At 37.5% G+C, this 26003-nt stretch overlaps 1 protein-coding gene across 1 annotated transcript in view; it reads left to right on the top strand.

Moving 5' to 3' along the window:
* Positions 1-14988, top strand: part of LOC120514919 (DNA (cytosine-5)-methyltransferase 3A-like) — a 76614-nt gene extending 61626 nt beyond the window's left edge. Inside the window, exons 23-26 of the mRNA XM_039735561.1 lie at positions 472-557; positions 3759-3828; positions 9799-9917; positions 11663-14988. Coding sequence (XP_039591495.1) covers positions 472-557; positions 3759-3828; positions 9799-9917; positions 11663-11810 — 423 coding nt within the window. The 3' untranslated portion in view covers positions 11811-14988. The remainder of the gene's footprint in view (positions 1-471; positions 558-3758; positions 3829-9798; positions 9918-11662) is intronic.
* Positions 14989-26003: the final 11015 nt, after the last annotated feature.

Raw genomic sequence — 26003 nt, 5'->3', positions numbered from 1 at the left:
AAGTCCAAAAGATCATAAATATGCAAAAAGGAGTTGCCTTAAAGGCAGTCTTAGAGTAAACAAGTCAAAATCCATAATACAGAATGGAAAACCAGAGACAGACACAAAATAAACCACGAAAAACAGAAAGTCCAAAGAAAATTACAATATACACGAGCTCCTTTACAAACAATGTTTTCCTACAATCAACCTTTTTCTGCTCTTGTAAAATAGCTAGAGAGAAGCAAATATGACAGGAAATATGTAAGAAATTTCAAAAATAACAATGAAACACAAACACATGTTAATACATAACAGTTCCTTAGGCTTAATGGCATTTCAATTAAGCTCAACGAACATTTAATGCGTTATTCTAGAAATTAAGCAACTAATGAATGTGGTGCCAAATTAAAAATCCATGCTAAAACATTTTAAAAATTTGGTTTGATACTTTAATCAGTATTTAATCTTTTTTTTCTTTGTTAATTACAGTGTCATCCAGTTCTAATAGATGCTGTCAAAGTCAGTCCTGCTCATAGAGCAAGATATTTTTGGGGCAACATACCCGGAATGGACAGGTATGTATTTGTGTAGAGATATATTTGATTTGGTCCTAATATCCTATTGAAACCATAACATACTCATGATCCCAGCTATATTTGAAATCACCAATGCCCTTGCTTTTAGAATTTTGAATGATAATCTCCTTAAGAGTGGTACTAACATGGTATATAGGCACAACATATTAACAGAAAGCCTAACTCACTTTCCTGGAACACAGTTGTGTTAAAATGTGGAGGTAGTTTTTTTTTTTTTTTTTGTTTCCTCCCAGTCATTGTCTTTACTAGTACCAAGTTATTACTACTAATGAAGTATGTTTGTTTTTCCTTTGTTTTAATTGACTTGCTTTCTTAGTCACCTGTCAATTAATAATGAGATGCAAAGCGAGCCAATACATGACCAGCTAATCTGATCCATGTGTCCATCGTACAACATCTTTTTCAATAAAATGTTTGAAAAGAAAGAACGGTTTAGATGTAAAAAATATTGATTTGCTTCGGTCCAAAAAACATTTGATGGTGCTGACAGGAAAAAAAAATCAAGTTTTAGCTGGAAAAAATATTGCTCAATCTCAAGGACTCAGACACCATCTCTGCAATATATAAAATTGTTTTACAATCCCTTCCTTTCAAAGAACCAAGAGGACACTGGGAAAAAGATCTCTCAATTAATATATCAGAAAAGGAGTGGAAAGTAGCAATGCAGAGAATTCACTCGAGCTCCATATGCACAAAGCATACAATTATACAACTTAAAATTATATATCGAGCACATCTGTCTCGACTAAAACTCTCCAAAATGTTTCCAGGGCATGATCCAACCTGCGAACGTTGCAACCAAGTCCCAGCCTCACTAGGTCACATGTTCTGGGCCTGCGCCAAATTAACATCATTCTAGACCAAAATTTTTAATTACCTTTCAGAAAGCCTTGGACTCACAATCTCTCCTAACCCATTAACAGCTGTGTTTCGGGTTCCTACAGAGGGGTTTAAAGTGGAGAAGGACAAACAAACTGTGATTGCATTCACTACACTTTGCTGCTAAACTGGAAAAATCCAAACTCTCCCCTTTTAAGTCAGTGGGAAACTGATGTTTTATACTATCTGAAATTGGAAAAAAATCAAATACTCAAATAAGTTAGAGGATCAGTCCAGATTTTTTCTTTACAAAACATGGCAGGATCTAATCAGTAATATTTTAAAATAAGCTCTTAAAGCACAAAGGACGCAATTATTTCTGTATTTCTTTTTCTTCTCCATTCATCTCTATTGGCTTATCATACTTATCAATTTAGGTATGTTTACAAGCCTTAAATTTTACTCCGTTGGCCTTGCTGTCTCTCTCAGGGGTGGGGGACAACTTGCTCTCAATTCTACTTTTTGTAAAAATTGATTGATTTGTATGGAATGATTGCAATAAAATTAATAAAATAAAATAAAAAAATCAAGTTTTAGAAGAATCCTGTGTAGCAGATGAGATCACTAACACAAAATGGAATTCATTAACAACAAGAATTGGCATTTAATGAATAAATTGCTTGTAGTTTGAGAACTTTGACTTAGCTGATCATCTTCTCTTTTCCTTTTTCCTCTCTGATGTCAATTATGCAAAATCAGTAACGGCGCAGTGTACGATAATGTGCAGTGAATACACTTGACTAACAGTTTTCCTGCTCTTTCCCTGTACGTTTAGCATTCGTTTGCTCAGAGGTTGATCCGCTTGCTGCTTCCTGAGCAGCTCCTCTTTCCTCCACCCTAGCGGCCCACTTCTTCTCTTCTTTAGTCAACATCTTTTTGTGTTAAAACTGATTAAGCCTGTGTTTGTTGCAATTACTTAGTACATTTTCCTTCATTTTTCACTTAAGCTGGCACTTAAGTCTTCAATCTGCCTCAGGAAAGATTTAAGATATGAAGAGGTAGAGGAAGTGATGGCCAAGGTAGTAGCAATTATGCCCTCTACCTATCTGAGTAATAAAAATCTTCACCCCGAAAGCGGACAGTACATGTCACGAAGTACATGTGCACCAAATTTCAGGTCAATAGTTCAAATGGTTTGCGAGCTACAGGTGATTTAAAATCCTGGACAGACAAATGAACAGCCATGGTAGCGTATTATATAAGAAGATATTCATCTATCAGTCTTTTTTCCATGCACAGGGCAGCTTTTCATCACCCTTGGTTATCAACTTTTTACTCCACGTTTTTAATTTGAAAGACAGTATTGAAATATTTTTTCTTTACTAAGCCTCTCTTCTTTTAACTTCATCTTCTGGCAACAAACATACAAGTGCAAATCCTCAAGTATAATTTTCCTAGAGGAGAACTATTGCTTCACTAATAAGTATCCTATTCAGTGTGATACAGTGGTGTCAGCACACATTTTATTTAAACGTTCTTTGCCAGTTCCTAAACATTTCTTCTGTAGAACAGAAAGTAAACATACCGTGGAATTATCATTTGTAATTTTGTGTAGTAGGTATGCTTCTACTGATAGTTTTGACTTACATGATGTTAAAATACTTTTGACACACTGCCTCTGGTGAGCAAATTACCACAACTAAAATGGGATGACACAAGATGCTTTTCTCAGTGAGTGGGAACCTATGCCAGCATTAACTGGCACAAAACCAAAGCTAACCTTGGATGAGATGCTTGTCCATTACAGGGTTTTTTCATGCACACAGTAATCTAGATTCATTGAGTTTGGGACAAATTAAAGTTGCCAGTTAACCAGAAGTGTATGATTTTTTTTTTTAATCCTGGAGTATACTGAAGTACCCAGAGAGACCCCACAGCTAGATACACATGGGGAGATTATTCACACTGAATGTGTACTGCAGCTAAGGTAGGAATCTCATCCCTAAGGATGTACGGCAGAAACACTAAACGCCATGTCATTGTGCACCCCTTGTGTGATGTTGTATTTCATCAAAAGCTCTGTCAGTTTTATGTTATTACACTGATCATTTGTTTTGTATATGTGAGGCCTGATTCACTCATAAACATGAAAACCTTAATCATGCTCCATTTTATGGTAGTCTAATGAGAAATCCTTGAATAATCAATGTAAATTGGTAAAGTCATTCCACTAATTAATATAAATGTAAGGAACAGTAGTACTGCTTAAATATTGATGATACTTCACTTATATGAATATATTTAAGTTAAATACATTGAAACCATTAACAGTAATATGGATTTTTGTTGTAACAATTTTAGGCCCATAGCTGCATCTTCTAATGACAAACTAGAACTTCAAGAATGTTTGGAACATGGACGAATGGCAAAGGTAAGTTAATATTTAAAATAAGCATACCTATTGTAAATGGAGTGGTGCTGTTGACACTCCACAACCAGAATGATTATATGGAATCCAGAATTAATAATTGGTGTACTAGCATATGACATAATTTACTTAGATTTTAAAAACGGCCTTGATGTAATCCCACACCAAAAATCCATTTAGAACTGCATTTTAAGTTGGTTTATTAGCTTATATGCAAATATTACAGATAAGAGAAGATTGCTGGGTTAAGTTCATGTGTGGATATGCGCTTAAGTGGTTACACTTTCTTAAATTACTCTTAAAGACATTAAAGCTGCTATAATTCATCATTTTTTACATTTTTAAATGACACTAAAACTAGAGGAACAGCAGATACTAAGGAGGCAAAAAAAGAAATTGATAAAGATCTGCCTGTGCCCATATTTATCAAGGATGAATGGCCCTAATTTTAGTAAAAACAAAAGAGTGCTACTAAAAATGACACTGTACTATTAGTCATAACTTTTGAACTGTTAATGCTAGATGTATTTAATTTTCAGGGATTATTAGTTAGTATTAGATGTCTTTAACATCCAAAATAGTTGGTCCACAGTTGCATAGTTGCCAGTTTCTGGCATTTTCACAATTATATAAAAATATCTTTCATGCTTTAATCAAACATTAACCATCTGTATTGCCTCACCAAACCACATGAAATCTTTTAAATTTTGTTCGGTGTTACTCGTGGTATAGTTCTTCACTAGCATCTAGGCGTCTGAAAGAAATCAAACCACCTGATTTATGTAATATTAAAAATGGGAAAAAATCATTTCAAATGCATATTGGCCAAGTATGACAAACACTGTCATAAAAAGAATTTTACCAATGGAAAGAGCTTATTTTTATTAGTAAATGCACAAAATACAAAGTCGGTAGCTCCTAGCATTAACAGTTCAAAGGCTGTGACTACTGGAGCATTGTCATTTTTTAGCAGAACTTGTCTTTTTAGTAAAATGAAAAGAGAAAAGTAAAATTAGAGCCGCACACTCTTTATATAATCTTTATATCTGAGAAAGTGATAAACATCCATCCATTATCCAACCCGCTATATCCTAACTACTGGGTCACGGGGGTCTTCTGGAGCCAATCCCAGCCAACACAGGATGCAAGGCAGAAAACAAACCCCGGGCAGGGCGCCAGCCCACCGCAGGGCAGTAATAAACATACAAGCCTACAATTTTGCACAGTAGTTACTGGTTAAAATGACATTGTTTTCATCAAGTAGAAAGTAAATCAGAGAAGTAAATATAGTAAGGTATTGTGCTAAGATGCATGTAATTGTTACCACTTTGTGTCAACATCAAGAATAATACATTAACGAGAACCGAGTTGGAAAAACTGAAAGAGAAATGTACACAAATGAGAATAATCCCCAATAACAGGCATGTCTATTTATCAATAAATGATCCACAGCCGTACCTTCAGAAAAATAACCTTCCCACTATTATGGCCATGGGAAACGCATCATAATATAACAATTATACTGAAACAAGCCCCCTGCTTGTGCTCTTTCTGAAGTCACGTTCACTCTTCCGGTGTTCCCGATCATCTTCCAGATTCACATGCAGTGTTCCTGTCTGTGATCCCTCAGTTGTATTAATTAGACTAGAAATGCACAGGCAAATGCAAATCCCATATGATACTGTGAGGAAGCGCTCGGTGCCACTACTCTGCCAATTTGTTAATGCACCTGTACTAAACCTAAGCCTGATTAAAACTGAATTTATTCCTATAATTTGTGTTGAATTCTTGTCCCTTAATTGCAAGCTACATACCTTAATGTATCACTCATTAGCTGTCACTAGAAGACCGATGCACAGACGTGTATGAGGGCACCAGGTTTTGTTTTTTTTTTTTTTCTAGTTTCAGTGAGCTGCTTCATCCAGGAAGAGGCAATGACGTCCTGTGAAAAAGCTTTGAAAACGCTCTTGTTTTCTTTTATAAGAGTTTTATGAGCGTTACCATTGTTGTCAATGGAATGACCATTTGGCTGAAAGCACTCACAAAATGTTGGATGCAGGAGTTTTCTAAACTGCTTGCTGCTAAAACACTTAGGTGTGAATGGTATCATTGGAAACAACAGCAAGTAACTTTTCATGAGGTTTTGGAATGTTCTGGTCTAGCACTAAAATGCTGGAAAAAAGCTTAGGTTGTGAATAGATCCTAAGAGTTACAATCAAATTAAAAAATTTTGAACCAGTTAGGACTTTTTTTTAAGTGTAAGATGCTTGATAAACATGAATACTGAATTATCTTCCGAATATGGCACACCAGAAAAAAGCATTTTAGTTTGTAGAAGTACTAGATGTTACCAAAAGGAACAGTAATTGTGAAGATAACATGAGCAACATTGTCTTTCAAGTTTTGGCCCTCAGTAAAGGGTTTAAGGGTTTGAAACAACATTCTCATGATGTGTCCAAAAGAAATATTAAAATATGTTTATTGTAAATCAAGGGACATTAAGGCTTCTCACTAAGAATTCTCACTTAGAGAATCTGTGCAGACCTTTTTCAAAATCTGGCAGGATCTAATCAGTAACATTTTAGATTTAGCTCTTAAAGCACTGAGGAAGCAGATTCTCTTCCCATTTCTTTTTCTTCTCCATTTATCTTTATCCACTTATTAAACTCATCAATTTACTTGTTTTTACTAGCTTTAAGTTTTGCCCCGTTGGCCATGCTCTCTTTCTCAGTGGTGGAGGTTGATTTGTTTTCAATCCTATTTTTTGTAAAAATTGATCTATTAGTATGGAATGATTATAATAAAATCAATAAAATAAAAAAAGGCTTTTTTCTGCCTTTCGTAGAAACATCCCCCCAATACACACACAACCATTTACAAAAATTTTACCTGGATGTAGTTATATGACCCTCAGAAGTTTCACGTTTTTTATAGACATACAAGTTGAAAGGTATTACTGTTTTTAGATAGATAGATAGATAGATAGATACTTTATTAATCCCAAGGGGAAATTCACACTGATGTAGACCTTGGAAAGTGGCAAAAATCAAACTATAATCTGTTTCAAGAACGTCTAGAGATCAGGTGTGCATTGCTGATAATGAAAAAGCCTTAAATTGTGCTCAGATATCAGAGTATTTATTAATAACTCAACAGAAAATTATTTTCTGAGCTGAAGCACAAGTAGGTCTTGCAGTAGACAGCAATCAAAAGCGCATACGCAAATCTATATCAATGAAAGAAGAAAAAAAATTGTTGGGTTGTAGTATGCCCTGGTCAAACCCTGTTCAGAACATTATTAAGAAAATATGCCAGGAACGGAAACAAGCAGTTCATCTTCATTTACCGTTTGGTCTGAGGAAATACTGTGTAGAAGATCAGGTCAGAATACTTACCCAGTGCTCGGAAATAGTTTGAAAGATAGTTTATTCTTTATATCATACTAGGTTTTGTTTAACTATTAATAATTCACCTTGACATATATTCAGTAATTCAGAAAATCTTATGGCAAAACCTCTCTTTTCACAAGGCTGCAGGCACATTATTACTCCAGTCCTTAAAAATACTCCAGCTTTAAAGTTTGAGTCTACTATTAATATAGTAGTGTCCTGTATTCAGTGGTTAGTGTCATGATCGTTTTATTGCAGTGGGTCTCATGGTAGCTCTCCACACCCAAAATGACACTTACAAAGGATATCTGTACTTTTTTTTTTTTCTTAATTTCATTGTTTATGTAAGTGTTGAAATCTAATCGTACCATTTTTCACTATTAATAAAATCTTGTAACAACAAAAAGTTAAAAAAAAGGTCATTTATAGAAAATGAATTACAAAACTGAAGGCAGGTAGAAGTATTTTTAGGTATGAGGTTCAACAGTTTCAACATGCATTTACACCTGTTAGAATGAAAAGCAGTTAATAAATGTTTACTATTATGTATATCATGCCGTGCATTCTGGTTTGTGATGTACCAAAAATTTTAGGAGCATTGTTTTTTTTTGGGTTTTTTTCCCTTCCAATTTAGACTTTACAAACTGGTTTAATGGATGTAGCTTCAACCACACTCAGTAAGCAAAAGGAAAATAAGACCTTTGACCCTAAAATAAAAATCTCAAATAAGTAACATGAAGTATTGCAGGATATGGCTCAGCCCCCATTCCCCCTCCCCAACTCATCATTAATTAAAATGGAATGTTTATCAGAATTTGAAAACTGAATATCAACATGTTCAATGTATAAAAGTATAATAATATACTGAGGAAAACAAGTTAGTGGTCGTCTTCTACCTTCTAGCAACTTACATGTATATGCAATAGCACCGAGAATCTTAAGTATACTTTTGTGGATTGTATATTCTGACAATATTTTAAATACAAAATATTAGTTTTTTGGTTGACAGCCCTCGTATAAATACAAAGGCCTATCCCATAAGGACTGGCCCAGCATAAAAGTCAGATTATATACCTATATGTGTTAGGTTTAATAACTGAATATTCTTAATTGTACTATGGATAATGTGGTACTCAAACATGGTGGTTTGGATTGTGTTAAGGTTTTCTCAGATTAGGTGTCACAGATTGACATTTTCCTTCAAAAAACAGCATTTCACCTTTAAATGTCAGTCAAATTAAAAAATTATCAAAGGGAGAACAAAAAGTGCAAATGAAGGGAAGTAAAAGTAGGATGTCCTGTGTACCACAGTACCACACACAAACACTAACTTTCCTATCTCCTCTCTCACACTTTTGTTTGTTTGTTTCTTTCTCCTTTTCTCTCTCACCTGCCTGCTAATGGTGTCTTCAACACAAATTCTTCTCCTCACTCCTGAGTTCTAAGTAAGCCACTGGTTGTGAGACAGCTTTAGACACAATGAGTGTTTGAGGCACTTTTAGTGCTGCTCCAGAGACAGCAGATGAGAACCTAACTGCTAAATACTTGCTGTCTCTGCACCTCTGAGCTGCTAGTTATTCTTGAAGAAATAAGTTTCTAAGGTGAATCCACAGCTGACTGATGTGTTGGAGACATGCAATATCTTCTGGAATTCTGAGGCCAGTGCTAGGTTCCATTGCTGCATTTATCTCACAGACCTGAATGTAATGGTTACAAGTAGATCAGGATAATTGCTCACAGGTTCTGGGACAGCATTAAATCCTTCTACCAATGCGGCATCTCTTGTCTCTCACACTCTTTCTCGTTCTCACTGTTTTATTTTTAACTGGTCCTCTTGCCTGCTATTGCATCCACCATTCAAAGCAGTAGCTCTGCTTTCACACTAGCTTTTGGCTCTCTTCCTGTTGTGGTGGCTTTTTGTGCAACCTCCTCTTGTGACTTTCTAAAAGTGCACATATCCTGGCAAGTTTTTGTCACCAATACAACCCTTCGCTAATCATCTCCTAATCGATGTGCAAATTATGGACTTTATGTAGGTGCCGCCTGGCATGGAAAAGACAGTAGGTTTTGCGTTATGTGCTTGCACTTCGCATTGAATAGGATAGCACAGTGACAGCACTGTTGCCAAACAGTAAGGAGACCACAGTTGGCATCTCGGGTCCTCCCTGCATGGAGTTTGCAAGTTCTCTCTGTGTCTGTGTGGGTTTCATTTGGGTGCTCCGGTTTCATCCCACAATCCAAAGATATGCAGGGTAGGTGGATTGGCGATCCTAATTCACCCTGTTCATTCACCCTGCGATGGACTGGCACACTGTTCTGGGTTTGTTCCTAACTTGTGCCCTGTGTTAGCTGGTAGGGTTCCAGCACCCTGACCCTCTTCTAGACTAAGTGGGTTAGGAAATGACTAATGACTTCACGCTGCACTTTTTCTTTCTGAAAATTTGAATCATGTCAGAAAATATCATGCAGAAATGTATCCTTGTATAGTACTCCAAAATGGTTGCTTTTATATATTTTTTTCTGCAAATTTTAGTATTTTGGTGAGAGTACAAGTCCTTAATGGGGTTTTTCTTTTTTTTTATAGTTTTCAAAGGTTCGGACTATAACAACTCGTACAAATTCAATTAAACAGGGTAAAGAAGCAATGATGCCAGTGATGATGCAAGGAAAAGAAGATATGTTATGGTGTACAGAGATGGAAAGGTATGGCTTCAGTAAAACATTTAGCATTTTAAATAAAATTATTGCATATGTATTTGTATACTTTAGTCATAGTGAGCAGTCAATAAAATAAGGAAATACCCATAATACCTCAAGGGTGACTGGGGATAGTAAGTAGCCATATTTTGAGTGAGTGAATGCAGGGATTAATGACTGAAATTAATCCTTGACTTTACCTACAAGCAACAAATTCAAATTTGCAGTTTTCTTTTAAAATACATCAGAACTTCAATACAGGCGTTTAACTGATAATCTGACAATGGCAATTAAAATCTAATTACAGGAGACTTGCTTGTTATTTCTTGATTCTTTTACAACTAAATTCTTCTACAGAAGTTAAACAGATCTTCTTGAGTCTTTGCTTTCTCTTTCAATAAAATTGGAAATACGCTTATTAAGTTTTTTTTTTTTTTTTTGCTTAGTTATACAACAATTTATTGAAAGATGCAAATTACAACTGAGTACACAAAGGAGCTTGGAGCATTTTAACCATAGGTTCCTATGCGATGTTAAATAAGATGTCATGAGTTAAAGTAGTTTGAAGAAAAACTGAAGACAAAAAAAATGTTACTTTTCCTGTTGGAAGATGCATGTCTGGGCTGATCTGATCTAATATGTCCTGTCCAGACAAATCATCGCTATCTTCACAAACTTTCTGTGTGGTGTGTTTTTTTTTGGGGGATATACCCAGATGAAAAACAAAAGAAATTCAGCAGATAAGTGGAGATGATTCAGTCTATCAGGCTTGTTTGTTAAGCTAATAGCTAAACTGTCCCACATTCTCATCCAGATACTTTGTAAAAGTTGTCAGGGTTGTCAGATTCACACAACTCTTTGAGTAAAGAATAGCTTCTTGCTTTCAGTCTTAAATGCACTTTCCCTTAATTTCCACTGGTGTCCTTATGTATGTGATTTGCCATTTAGTTGAAAGAAATCCGGTTGGATCTGATCTGTCTTTGAGAGACGTTCCCATGAGAGGTGTAATACCTCCAACAAGTCCTAGGTCTTTCTCTTGGTCTTCTCTGAGTGACCTGTGTCTTATACACAGGATATTAGATTCAAATAAGTGAGGTGTAAAGATTGAGAAGAAACTACTTAATGATGTATTGTCTCTTATTCATAAGCCTATAGAGTACAGTCTGGCAGCAAAGTAATACTGAAATATTAGTGTGCCATTGTGAACTTGTGCATGAAAACTTTTTTTTTTCCTAAACTAACCTTAAGTTTAAATGTAAAGAAATACTGAGCACATAAATTGAAACCCAGTCAACTTGTTTGAACAAACTCTGATGAGAGTTTTTTGCATATTCTTTTTAGATTTGGTGTTAGAATTAACAGCTATGTGAGTAGATTGAAAAGGATTAGTGAGAAAGACCTTTTTTTAAATATACAGCAATGCAGATGACAAAAAATAATGTGTGTATGCAGACAAAGTACTGTTTTAGGTATACTTTAACTAATGATAAGAAAGTAAACACCCAAAATACATTTACAGATTAATATTTAAAGAATTTGGGTTCTAAAATCATTTAGTTTTGCTTGTATGTGTGTGCCTTCTTTTAATGGTGATTGTTTCAATGGATCAGGTTTAACTTATTCACCCTCTTGGGTTTGCTCAATTAAGGAATAACCATTTTACAGTATTTTCTTAATGCTGCCAAAAGAAAACTGTACCTTAAAAATGACAGAATCTAATTAAAACTCCACGTTCTTCTTGCATTCCAAAGGATTTTTGGATTTCCAAAGCATTATACAGATGTCAGCAATATGGGACGTGGAGCTCGCCAGAAAGTTCTTGGGAGGTCGTGGAGTGTCCCTGTGATCCGGCATTTGTTTGCACCCCTCAAAGACTACTTTGCCTGTGAAACACAATAGGACTGCACAACCAAGGAAACCTCAAGCTAAGCATTGAGCTGTAACAGTAATGCGGCAAAAGGAAACTGAAGAACACCAGACATATACACAGCAGTAGAGATGTCTCTTCCTGTCTCCATTTTAATTTGCACTGTTTTCTCATATAGCTGTTCTTCATCATTCCATTTTGTCATACTTGTTACACATCTTGTATCTGGACCTATAGATACAACAGTTTTTATCATTTTTAAATGGGTTTTAAAATGGCAAAAAAGTCAGTGGGCCTATCTGCAGCTATGATCAGTTATAAATTGCACATCTTAATTTTCATCGCTGACCGTGGTGCTGTTACTCTATATTCTCCGAATATTTTACAGAATTTTAAAGGTCACTTTAGTTTGCTTTTTTATGATTTTTGTTAGGTTAAACCTTTTATCTCAGTCATGTTTTTAGTCTACCTCTGCACGTTTGCTGTGAAGAGTATTTATACTCTTAGTAAAAAAATATTTGGGTGCTAACATATATATAATAATCAGGAAAAAAAGGGACTTCCCCTTTTTGCCTTACACTTTTGTTACATTAATACTGATTAAGAGTGTTTTAGGTTGTGTGAGTAAATTTATAATGCTTCTTTAGAAAAGCTTTAAAAGTTTACTTGCAAATTTGCTAAGACAAAATTGTGTATTGTGAATATGTAATGAAATTAAGGAGCTCCTAGCAAAATTTTGTAATGGACATTTACAGTGTAGCTTCCTGCTGTTCTCACCTGATGATCATTTTTATTGTTTTTAATGTGTGATAGCTTTTCATTTACAAGGGTGAAAAAACTTATCTCAACTGTCAGAGAACGTTTACCAAGTCAAGAACGAGTTCACTGAAGATCCCACGTCATTGCATTCTTCTGTACGCAGGTGGTGGCTTATTATCACCCACTGGAACTTAAGAAAAGTAAAAACCAGCGCAATAGCTGATTCATTAAGCTCAGCGCAATTGAGCCAAGGTATGTTTATTGTTGGCCAGTGCCTTTGGATCAAGCATTTCTGAGACGCAGGTTATTTGAACTTACCACTTTTTAAGAGTGTCATGAATAACTTGTCAAGACTTTCTCACACTGATGAGCAATAACATTCAAGGTGCTTTATTTTAAACATAAATACATTTTAAGATAGTTTTCCTAACTTTCAAATCATGTTTTCACTAAAGCAATGTGTTTTGTTTTAATTCCATGGCTTTAACATAATTAGGTTTAAGTATGTTAACGTTGAATGATTGTTTCTATTCTGTCTCAAAGCTATTGGCCTTCATTTACTTTTTTTGCATTGTTTTTGTTTTGCATAAAATATTCTAAATATCATTGAATCATGTTACATACTTTTTACCATATTCGGTGGTTTATTTGATTACATTTGTGCTTGTGTATGAACCACATCTTCTGTCAAATGCTACAAAAGTAATGGAGTGTAGTTATTCTTTTTTCCCCAAATAGTATATACACCAGCTTGGAATCAAAGCATTTAATAATTTGTACAACTATTTCTAGAGTTAATATTTTAGGAATTCATTTGACATATTCAATCTTTATGTTGTTTACTTGAAGCCCAGATAGTACTTATTTTTCACACTTATTTTCTAAAATAAGTGTGTTGGTTTTGTAGGCCCAACCCAGTGTGATAAATAATGTGCTTTAAAAATAGTCAGGGAGTAAGACAAGGGTTCATAGGACTTCACAATGAAGTTGTTGATTGTTTACATACTGTGGAAGAAAATTGCCATAATGCCTTTTATGTAACCCAGTTTGACTTATTGGTGCTTTTTATACATTTGGATGCCTTGATGTGCCATGCTTTGCATAAACACCATAGACTATAAGTTTCTAATTCCAAAAAATGGCCAGCCTGTGTTGGCTAGGATTGGCTCCAGCAGAACCCCGTGACACTGTGTTAGGATATAGCGGGTTGGAGGATATATATATCCTCCAACCCGAATGGACCAACATTCCTCCGAATGTGCTCCAGGTGCCTCCTGGTGAGCTCCCTTCGGCCCTTCCTGGTGTGGCGGAAGTGCCGCACAAGCACCCCGAAGCACTAAGAGTGTCCCTGGTTTTCTTTCCGCCAGCACCTTGAGGTGTGGCAGAAGTGCTGACATCCAGGGCTTCTCAGGCGTCTGGGCGCCCCCTGGTGGTGACCACGGGCCCCTATAGGGTTGAGCTTTCATGCTCCGTTCCCGTGGCCCTCATACAAACCAGGGCGGCTGCCCTCTCGTGGTCCGGAGGAGGCGTAGTCCCTCTCCCGGTTCTTCCAGGAGTCCCGGTATATATATAGTGTATTGTTTTATTTTGACCAACACACATTTAACATTAATGTGTACTTTCATATGTGGTATGGTGCTTTGTGCTGCTGCCTCACAGTTAGAGGGGCTTATGTTTGAATCATAGTTTGATCGCTTTCTATTTGCATTTTGCTCCATACACTCTGTTTTTATCTCACTTTAAAAAGATATGCATCTTAGGTTGAGTAGAAAATATCCATTAACCCAGTGAGTATCATTGTGACAGACTGACATTCTATGCTGGGTTACCTTTAACTTTCTACTTGGTGCTTTCCAGGATTTGCTCCCATTCCCAAGGATCCTTTATTGGAATAAATGGGTTCAGAAAAGGAATTGACATACTGAGGTGTCCATACTCTTGACACAGAACATTCAGTGCCTAATATCTGTTAACGTTTCATTAATGTGCTCCTAATTTCTTCACTCATCTTTCTGCACCTTCACTTTTCATTGTCATCGTCTTATGATTCTACTTATGTTTCTGATGACAGTTGCATGACTGTTGGTCATTGCGGTACTGCAAATACAACAGTTTAATCTCTTTTGGTTTTAACTACAGTATGGTGGAGCTGTTGTTCCTACTCTTACATTTTTAATATTGATAACAAGTAAAAAACACTCTAATCATGCTCTTTACTAGCGTGTTGGGGTGTGTTTGCAGAGGTCACTGCACAATAACAAATCATCACACAAAATAAATACCTCACAGTGTGTTTCATATTGGTGCTACTTCATTAATCTAGTGTTTGTTTTTTTTCTTAGCTTTATTTGTAAGCTACTTTTTATACATTTTAAAGGGGTTCATGCAATCTCATTTAAACAGTGTTTATATATTTTCTTAATCTGTACTAGAAAATGTTTTTTTAATGTTTTACATGTAACCACAATGAAATTAAAAACAAGAAAATCAATGTTGTAATGTTTCATTTTTAAATGTGTGTGAACCAATCATTTTTTAAATCTTAGACAAAACCAAAAAAATCTCCAAAAATAAGTATTGAAAGAAGACAAAACTAAATAAAAGATAATAAATAATGGATTGTTTTGTCGTTGTTATGTAAAATGTGTTTACATGTTGTGGAAAGCATACCCCCGGACACAGACAGACAGACAGCAGAATGTCCAAAATACACTTCTTTATTTCTCCTGAGCACCACAATGCCTTTCTCCAACAAGTCTTTTCCTTTCTCTTTTTCTCTTTCTCTTTCTCTTCTTCTTCTTCTTCTGACCTCCACTCCCCTCCTCACAAGCTCCGTCTCCTTCCTCCCAAATCCAGCTCGTCTACTGGAGGGAGGTGGCCCCTTTTATAATGATCCGGATGAGCTCCAGGTGGTCCACCTGACGACACCTACTGGTGTGGCGGAAGTGTCAGGAGAGCACCTGGAAGCACTCTGGGTGCCCCAGGATTTCTTCCGGCATCACTTCCTGGTGTGGAAGAAGTGCTGCCATCCAGGATTTCATAACCGTCCGGGCGCCTCCTGGCGGTGGCCACGTCCTCCCATAGTGGTGAGCGTTTCAGCTCTATTTCAGTGGCCCACAAGCAGACCTGGGTGGCTGACCTCTCATGGCCCAGTGGGGAGGTAGAAACTCAGTAGAAACCGTAGAAACTCACTACCTACATGAAACCTTTTTGTTCAGTTATTAGTTTATTTGTAAAGCACATTTAAAACAACCAATGATGGCCAAAGTTTGTGCATTAAAATTAATGAAGGTAAAAATAACTGCAATCTAGGACAGGAGATAATTAGATTAAAAAAAACATTTTGGACCAGTTGTAAGTGGGTAACTCCAGCGTACCTGTATATTGAGTGAGAAGAGTCCAGTTAACTTTTCCAGATCAACAATGGACAAAAAGGGCTTGATCTTAGCTAACACTCGTAGTTTGGGGGGGGCAAGCCTTAACTGCAGAATTTATGTGTTTAATTTAAAGTCACAGCCAAATATCACACCTAAGTTTATAGTACAGGATTTAATGTATGGTGCTAGCGAACCAAAATTACAGTCAGCCAGCACTATGGGGGTCAGAGAGCCCAAACACACCAGTTGTAATTTTCTTTACGTTAACAACAAGAACATTTAACAACATCCAAAATTTTATGCCTTCCACACATTCCAATAAGGACTTAAGGGAGTGACCTGATTGTAGTAGGTGTACATCTATCTTTTTAGCTGTTATGAAACTGATCTTGTTGCTGCTGTTTCATCTTTCACATCTACTTCGAAGAAGTTTTGCCTCATCTTCCTTTCCAAACTGTTTCCACTTTTCCAGATTAACTAGTGCTTTTGAAACAATGTTAAGCTGAGATCTCAATGTTGACTTGACAATTTTAAATCTAAAAGAAAGTGAGTTTTTTTCCATTTTTAGGTTACTTTACTGATGAGTTTTTCATTTTCTATGTAGCTCCAACTTAAAGACAGCGCCTAACTTTCTCATACAGTACATATATTTTGTTACTAACGACTGGGAGCCTGATCGAATCGGGCTGCAAATTCGACGTTTGTGAAATCCATACTTTCTCTGTAAAGAATTATTTGTTTTTTTAAGTCCTTGAAATGATTTTGTTATCATGGCACTGATTTGTGCTTAAAATAGACCTTTTCGGACGATGTAATAAAGAGCTTCCTGTTTTAATGGGGCTGCGAGACGTGAACTCAGCTCTTCGGCGCACCTCATTTGATTTTTTTCCGGCAAACAAATTTTCAAAACAAACCGTATTTTATGTCTCTAATCAGAGTCTGAGTGATTATTATGTTGGCGTGGTCATTTTAGATCTGAGATCGGCTAAAATTTAAACAATGACCGTTGTTAATACCCAGCCATCATTACTCAGTTTGCCAATAGATGTCAGAAGGACGGATGCCAAAACCGAACTGCCCAAAGATAGATTTCGACATACCAAGCAAATGGCGATACGTTCTAAATTAATTATGGTTCCGGAGCTGTCAAAGGGTTTAAGTCAGTCGACGATGTTAGTCCTGGAAAGTACACCCCACCAAACCAACGTTCCAAAAACCAACCGAACTTACTGTTATCTGCTCGAACGAACACCAACTTACTATACTCGGCCGTCCAGCGGCGTCACTGAAGCATTCGAACATTCTTAGCCAATCATGCAATACTGCGTCCGCGTTTGCCATGTTATATTCTAAATACAGAGGCAGAGTCCCATTGCATGGTTCTAACTTGTATTGAGTCCAGGTATTGACTCGAACACCATACATACGGGGCTATTGGCGCGAACACCATGCATACGGGCTATTGACGCGAACACCATACATACGGGGTATTGACGCGAACACCATACATACGGGGTATTGACGCGAACACCATACATACGGGGTATTGACGCGAACACCATACATATGGATAGTATCAAATTATATATAAGGAACTCTGAACTCACCATTTCCTCAATGATGGGGCAACCTTCCAGAGTACTTGCAGAAAAGCAGCCCATGGCATTGCAATCACCATGCTTGATAATATAATTTTGGTGTTCTCGATAAATGTGTCGGTGTGTGACAAGTTATTGTTTTGAACATGTATAGGGTAATTGGCTAATTATGTTTTCAGACAGTAAAGTTTTCTTCCTGCCTTCCCCTCCCATTAATGGCATTGCTTTTCAGGTTACATTATACTGTTGAACAATGAACATGGACATTAGCAGTAGCAGCTGAGGTCTGGAGATCATTGACTGTTGTCATGGGTTTCCTATTTTATATCTGGTGAGAATTTTCTTTTTACTGTTCTGATAACTCATCTACATGAGGCACAGTCACCATAACCACTAGAGCTTTTCTATTTAAAATAAAATCTCTCTAATCTCTTTTGTGGTTTCCATCTAAAATTTGAGAACAGTTGACAGTCTTTGATGTTACACTGTGGTTCATCATCTCATAAAATGTCCCTTTGTCAAGAATGCCCAATAGCATATGAAACCTAAATTATATTCTGAAACATTTAAGACCATTTGTTAGAGTTTGTCAGCACCTGTGTTCCAATAAGAGTTTAACTGGCCGTGTGGCAAATAGCATTTTTATGAAAGTCTGAATACTTATTAAAAAAAAAAAAAAGTTTAATCTTGACACATTACTATAAAGAGAACTCATGTGTTTTTTAATCAGAAAATTTTTATTGCCCGACATATTTATGTGCAAGCCTACCCCCATAACCCAGGAACAATGTGTAATATGCAAACACCCAATTTGGATGGTGTTGCTGGGCTTGACGGACCTACCTGAGAAGTGGTAGCTTCCTCCCAAAGCATATTGGCACTCCAAGCAGTACGTTACAATCGTATTTGCCCAGACTGGACAGAGACCGGGATAAACAATTGCAGGAGTTCAGACATGATTTCATTAGACAAGGATACACTCCCAAAACAACAGACACACAAATATGAGGAGCTACTGCCATACCCAGAGACAGTCTCCTGGGATACAGAAACAAAGACAACAAGAACTGCATGCCCCTCTTGTCACCTATGACCCACATCTTGAAGTACTTCGCAAAACTATAAAAGAACTTCAGCCGATACTCAGTAATGATGATGCGCTGAGAGATATATTCCCAGAACCACCCCTCATGGCATACAGACGACCACCAAACCTGCAGCAAATGGAAGATCCCTCGTTTTCCATCTTTTCACAAATCCATTCATTTTTGAGCCCGCTTAGTCTAATTTGGCACATGGATGCCATAACCTGTCATGACATTTGACACAAGGCACAAACCAACCCTTTCGACAGGCACATTCGCACACTTCATGGATCCTGTTTAGTGTTGTCAGTCAACCTAACATACATAGCTTTGGGGATGGGGAGAAAATACACAGAGAAAGAAACATGAGGACTTGTGGAGAATACACAGTCTCTAAAAAGGCAGTAACTCGGCCAAAATGTGATATTTGAATCATAAACAAAAACAATGTTAACCAAGAATTACATTTGGATTGTAAGCAGGCAGGCATCTTAAAGCTTCTTACCTTTAGTATATTCTGTGATCTCTTGGTGCCAATGCTGAGTGTCTCTTTCTTGCTACATTTAAATCACAAGTCACTGGGACTTATAATAATAATAATGCTTTGCATTTATATAGCATTTGTTTGAAGATTTATTTGAAGGAACTGTCACACTTGAACTTGCCCGATTTCAAGAAACCTTATGCTGAACTAAGAAAAAATTATGCTGGAAATATTCAATTTGCGCTCAAATTAGAAGTAAGTGTAGCAGAAGTGAATTGTATTTTGTTGTGGTTTTAAATAGCTGTAGTTTGTTTGATAAAGTTACATTTTCATAGTTCGTTAATCTGCTTTTTTGTGTCATTTGCTTGGTTCCCGTTTCCAAGTTTCTGCATCTGCTTTTCTCCAGGTTCCATGATTGCCCTTCCCACATCCCAAAAGTTAAATTGACGAGTTTACGAGTGTGGGCCTCAATTCGCAAACCACTTAATCCAAATCGGGGGTTCAGGATCATCAGACATAAGGCAGTAACCAACCTGGGTCCAGGTGCCCCTCATTGTATTGACCTCTCAGTTACACATCAATACTCCACAACCACAAACATCCAAATTTGAATCGCTAGTTAGATGTATTTTTCTAAATTACTGGTCATTGCAAAATTTGCACTCTAAAGCTTAACACTTTCTGAATTACTCAATTGACTTTCTATCCACCTCATTGTTGTGCGTGTGTATGAAGCATGAAGCCGACCGCTCTGCTCACGATCACCCTCGGCCACTAGATGGCGCACTCACGCACTTTTAAATGTTTTCGCCGCTTGCACGCACCTCTCTACGAAAGAGCCGCGTGCCGCAAATGTCGTCGCGCATAAGTAACGTCGTGCTACAGATGAAGACACACAACGTCGAAAGAAAGCAAACGCCGTTGCTCAGCAACGTGCAAGTGAAATATCTCAGGACCGGAGAGCAGGACTTTTCACCAAGAACGTTGTGTATCTGGAGATATTTTCTTGAGACAAAGATCAATAAGACTCATATGCCAGCAGTATGACTAAGGTGTGGTATCGCCAGTAATTTCTTCTGAAAGCCAGTGGGGCAGCAAGCACAGGTGGGTCCACGTCCAATGGCCAGAGTAATTCTTAAGTTAGCCTAAGCTTCTTTAAGTTCACGAATATAGTAAAACTGCCAGGGAGTCTTCGGGTTATTTTTTTGTGCTGACGACCATACGCAGCTAGTGTATGTATGTATGTATGTGTGATATATATGTATATATTAACAACAGCTAGCATTCGAAACAATGTTTTCACAAGATGCACAAAAAAAAGCAAGAGTGGAACAAACTGTGCCACTAGAGGGCAGCAAAGCAATGAGAATTGTTGGCACTTAACACAGAAGACCAGCAAACGGCGTCTCCTGATGCAGTCATATCCTCTAAAGCTCGGATCTCCAGCCCTACTACTGCGACAACTAATGACTAGTTGTCTTTTTCATTCATTTTCACTAACTAGTTTTTTAAGATTCATTTCTCTGAATTGCTTAATATTCTTCTTTAAATAGCACCCAAACAAACCTGAGATGTGCTGTTAGTGAGCCAACAGCGGACCAGCAAAGTCAGGGCGTCAAACTCCAACCGGTTTCTTAATTAGAAGCTATTTCTTGTTATTAATTAAACCCATTATTTTATTCTGTGGCTTTTCGGTGCTCTCATTCTGCCACAGCAGACATTTCCAGAACTGTTGATTTTCTTTTTTCTAAGAGCACCATTAAAATGATTTTTTGGGCCTGAGCAGATGAACATTACTGAGAACTTCACCCTTTTAATTTTTCAGATATGGTACGACGGACACAGGTTAGCTGGTCATGTGTTGGCTCATTTTGTATCTCATTATTATTTTGCTGCTAACTAAGGAAAGAAGAAATGATTGAAGGGTCTGAGTCTTAAATGGCAAGTCAGTTAAAATTAAGACAAAATAATTAATTTGTAGCAAAAAACTGGTCATTAATTAAGAAAATGGTTAGAAAGAAAATTCCAGAACTGCAGACCCCTGCCCTAAAGCCTCCATAATGAGAGTGCAGTTTAAAATAGTGGGCAGCAACGTTTGGATGACTGTGGTTAATCCCCAGCTATTACATATGTATAAATGCAAGATCAGTCAGTCAGTCAGTCATTTCCTAACCTGCTTAGTCCTGGGCAGGGTCACAGGGGTCTGCTGGAGCCTGTCCCAGCTAGCATAGGGCAGAAGGCAGGAACAGACCCTGGACAGGACGCCAATCCACTGCAGGGCAAACACACATCAAAATGCACAAACAGCCCTACCACACTCTATGGCCAGTTTAGGAAACACCAATCCACCTAACTTGCAATTCTTTGGTCCGTGGGAGGAAACCCACGCAGACATGGGGAGAACATGCAAACTCCACACATAGAGGACTCGGGGAAACGAACCCAGGTCTCCTCACTCCACATAAATGCAAGGCGGTCCACCTCAAAAAAGTTTACATTGACCAATCATTTCCAAAAAGGTGCAAGTCTTGTTATTTGTGCAATAAAATCATCTGTTATTTAATATTTATGTACATTTGATTTAATTTGTTGTGTCTAACTGTAATAATAACAGATATACCTTAACTTCATATTTTATTGTCATTTATTTTAAATATGGATGACACCAGAAAAGTGTCAATGGCCACCCACGATGTTCACGTCATCCTGACTATAAATGAGGATGGTGGTGTAGACTGACTGGTAAACTGAAAGTGTTATCTGGGGACTTGGCTCAGTTCTGGTGCAATGCTCCGAGAACTGCTTCTGCTGCATTAGTTCACTAATCTGTCTCAGAGTTAACTCCCCGCTCAATTATAAGCACGACCCTGAGGTTCTTGAAGTTTTAGTTTTGGGGCATTTGCGCTCACCCCTCATCTGTTCTTGAGGAGGATCATGACCAAGAGTTTCCAGTATGTGGACAATATCTTGCCTGCTGCTGAATTTTCTTTCTAGTTGTACAGAAACATCCAAGTAACTTGTGTTGGAAAAACAAAAATAAGTCCAAAGGTTGGATGGGGTGATGGCTTCTAACAAGACAGCACATAGATGTTAATTCTTGAAGACAGAAAGCAGGAACAGGGTGTGGTAGTTGCAACATTTTTATCATTGTATTCAGCCTTCAGCACTTGTCTTTTGATTTCTCTGTAGATGTTAGTGTTTCAAGATCCTTGCTCTCCAGCTTGTGCCTCATTTTCCTAGCACTTTTATTTTTGTAAATGCAAGTTACTAAAATCACATCTATATACATACAGAACCATAAGTATAAATCACAGAGACATAGTAGCTGCACACTATATTCTCTACTTAGTGTTCATTCTAAAAAAATTGATGATTTAAAAATGTAAAAAGTGAAACAAATAAAAACCTAAAAACAATACTGCAAAATGAAAACAGGATCATCATATGCATATTTTATTTAAAGTGCCTATACAAACTACATACTGTAGATATGACAGCATAGGAAAATTTTAACCAGTCATGCAGTGACATAACAGAACAGGATACTGCGTCTCTGAACACGCAGAGATAGAATAGATCTCTCCAAAACGAGAGCAGCATTACAGACCACAGCCTGACCCCGGAGGTGAGCCTCCCAGAGAAGAGCAGTACTGCAATGCAGAGATGGAGATGACGCACACTAAATATAAGAGCACAACATGGGGCTGACCTCCACCGTTCACAAAACAGGTGAGCCCGCAAACCCTCTTCACTTCACACACCTTATGAAATGTTGATATTGAGTACACAGGAGGAAAACTCCAAAAACAATCATTAGGCTGGAATTAGAAACCAGTGCCCATTCTTTGCCTCAGAGTAGAAAAACAGTCACTAATTGGCTCATAAATCCCAGACTGATACAAGTTTGGTCCTATTCATAGGTGTAGGTGTAAAAGCATTTCATCAAATTTCCTAATTTAGGAAACCACTCCTAACTTCAGCAGGATTTTAGAAAGCTTCTGAGCTGCACCAACTAGCTAGAAGCTGCCAGAAGATGGAGTTCACACAGAGATCAGCAGGCACATTCCAGGAAAGGCTGAATGTTCTGGAGAAGCTGAACCACAATTAACTTGTCAAAAGACATCGATTTGACAGATATGGAATAATATTTGTAACAAATCTTGTAAATCACATGATCACTCTCACTGTCAGCCAAAATGAAAGTGTTGTTAATGTTATATTTTTTTGGTCACTGGGAAAATGCAGCTTTAAGTATGTCATAACCAACTATTTCTCAAATTTTGCACCAAACATTAAATGCCCTTACAACGTGTGAGGTAATATGGAGATTTATTCCCCACCAATCCACATGAGGCAATGTTAAAGCAAGCTGGTTTGAAAACTGATGAAAATTGCAGGTTTTCCTGGAGTTGTTGGTGGCATGGACATGAAGATTGTTGCCTTAACTGTGTATGATGGACGTATATGTGATATCACAGGTGGACATGGAGGCAAACTGTATTGTATAGCCAGCATATTACCCTGAAGATAGGCAGGACGAGATGGGTGGTGACAGCTAAATGTCACACAGGTACACTGAGCTCTGTTCTCCACAACCTCCTGTAATACTCACGTCACACTTCACAAGGCTCAAGAAGGCAAGCACAGGCTCCTGATGCATTAGATAATTACGGCCTTGAAAGAGATAGGGAGGAGAGGAGCACAGTATGCAGATCTGAAAGACGAACGGGAAACACTGCAAGAGTGAGTGTGACTTCACAGGCAGTGCAGGCTCTGCCTAGTTTCAGTAACTTATTTTACAAGGCATTTCCAGTGGTCAAACGAGTGGGAAGAGGATTCATCTGAAAGTACAACTGTGGATTCATTGTTAAATAAATGCACTCATTATCGGGATTTACTCTCATTTGGTGTGTCTGTCTTGGTCTTTCCATGTTAGTTCTAATTACAGTAACATCCTTGATGTTGTTGCAAATTGGCAAAAATTACATACAGCTTAGTGCAATACAGTATCCTATTTTATTATGCTTTCCTTCATCTTGAGCTACTTTAAATATTATTATCTTTGTAGTGAAGCCACAGTGTTAGTATCAAGAAACACTAAGCATCATCATGATTTCTAAGGAAACTACAAAATGCCTTCAGGAGTACAAGTTTGTGGCTTGGGGTGCTGTAAAATTGTGACATCATTCATTCTAAAGCGTTAACTCCTACTCCTAGCTGGGAGTAGATGTAAGAAACCTTATAAGCACTTCTGCGCTGGGAGTAGATGTAAGAAACCTTATAAGCACTTCTGCTGTCTTACTCTGAAGTAGAACCAATTCTTATCTTAGTCAGACTTTTAGACCAATTCCTAGGAGTAAATCTGAGACATCGGATAAATATGGGCACAGCTCCATGGAGAGCTGAGACGACAGTGTTAACCACTGTGCTGCCATTTTGCGTAAATATCCTCTTTACTACACTAAACGACACCTAAAAGATCAGAAAAAAATGTACATGCATTTCAAATATTGTTTATTGTACTGAATGATATAATACATTTGATACATCTATTTATTTCTAACTGCAGGAATAGGTTATTTTGATAATGTGACATTACCTTATAGATGTTCAAGGTCTTGATTTAAATTAGCAGACAGTTGTTTCACTACACTATCAAACTGGGGTCAGTCTTAGTCTATTTGAATTAAACTAACATATCACAAAATCCTGATTATTCTTTCCTCAAGGATTTAGTTCCATATTATGAATACATACATTTATTATCGCAATACACAAGCAGAGCTCCTTTCATGCAGTGTTTCCCAACCTTGGTCCTGGGGCCCACTGTGGCTGCAGGTTTTTATTCCAACCAGATTCCTAATCAGTGACAAAACCTGATATCACTGATCTCATTTAATTAGCTGGTATTATTTTTCTTTTATTCTACATTAAGAAAAGCACAGCAGCATGATTTTTACATTTATAAGATACTTAGAAATATTTCTGCTTTTGCTATACATTTAAATGTTTAACTCTCTTTTGTTGGTTTGATTATATTTTTCCCTTTCTCTGTGCAGTTTTTCCTCATCATTGTATCTTATTAATGACAATTAAAAATGAGCAGAGCAGACACCCAGGCAAACAACACTGAATAATCAAAGGCTGCAACTACTTTAGCATCAGACCCACTAATCCTCTTTAATAAAACCCCTGTTTGCGTCCAGGCGTCTGTGTGTGTGTCTTCTGGTGAAGTGCGCATGTGTGGGGCCGCACCGCACATCGCTCCATGCCCCACCCATGCGCAGGACACCGTGGACGCACACACACTGGAAGCTGGGCACACAGTAAATGGCCTAGCTGCGCATGATAAGAAATAAAGGACACCATTGCTGGGGAGAGTGCTAATTGGGTAATCGCGGGCGCGCACATAAAATCTGTTGCTGGGGAGACGCCACGCATACAATAATTAGCTGCATGCCAGCACAGATTAAAATACTTGCTAGGGAACTAAACAGTACTTGCTGGGGAGATGCCACGGCACGATTATCACCTACACGCCACACATTACATCAGTTGCTTGGGACACTCTGCTGAGTGCCCACTGTTGTGACAGAAAATTAGAATCATATTACGGACATCAAAGCCAGTACTACTGTCAGAGAAAATTACAGGCATTTTATGGAAATACAAACCAGTATTACTGCGAGAGAAAATTAAAGACACACAATACAGTGACGCCTATTACAGCCGCATACAAGCCAGTATTACTGTAGGATAAAATATTACAGATGTATCTACTAACAACATGCCACCCAAAAAAAGGACACGTCAAGTAGGACAAAAGACACAGACAATCAAATCCTATATAAGCAACATCTCCTGGAAGAATAGTCAGCTCAACAAGTAAACATAAAGAAAAGAAAGGCTGAAAGACAAAGAA

The sequence above is a fragment of the Polypterus senegalus genome, chromosome 14 (genome assembly GCF_016835505.1).
Source record: "Polypterus senegalus isolate Bchr_013 chromosome 14, ASM1683550v1, whole genome shotgun sequence".
Classification (NCBI taxonomy): Eukaryota; Metazoa; Chordata; class Cladistia; order Polypteriformes; family Polypteridae; genus Polypterus; species Polypterus senegalus.
The sequence above is the reverse complement of the archived record's forward strand: the minus strand, read 5'-3'. Positions and strand labels throughout refer to the sequence as shown.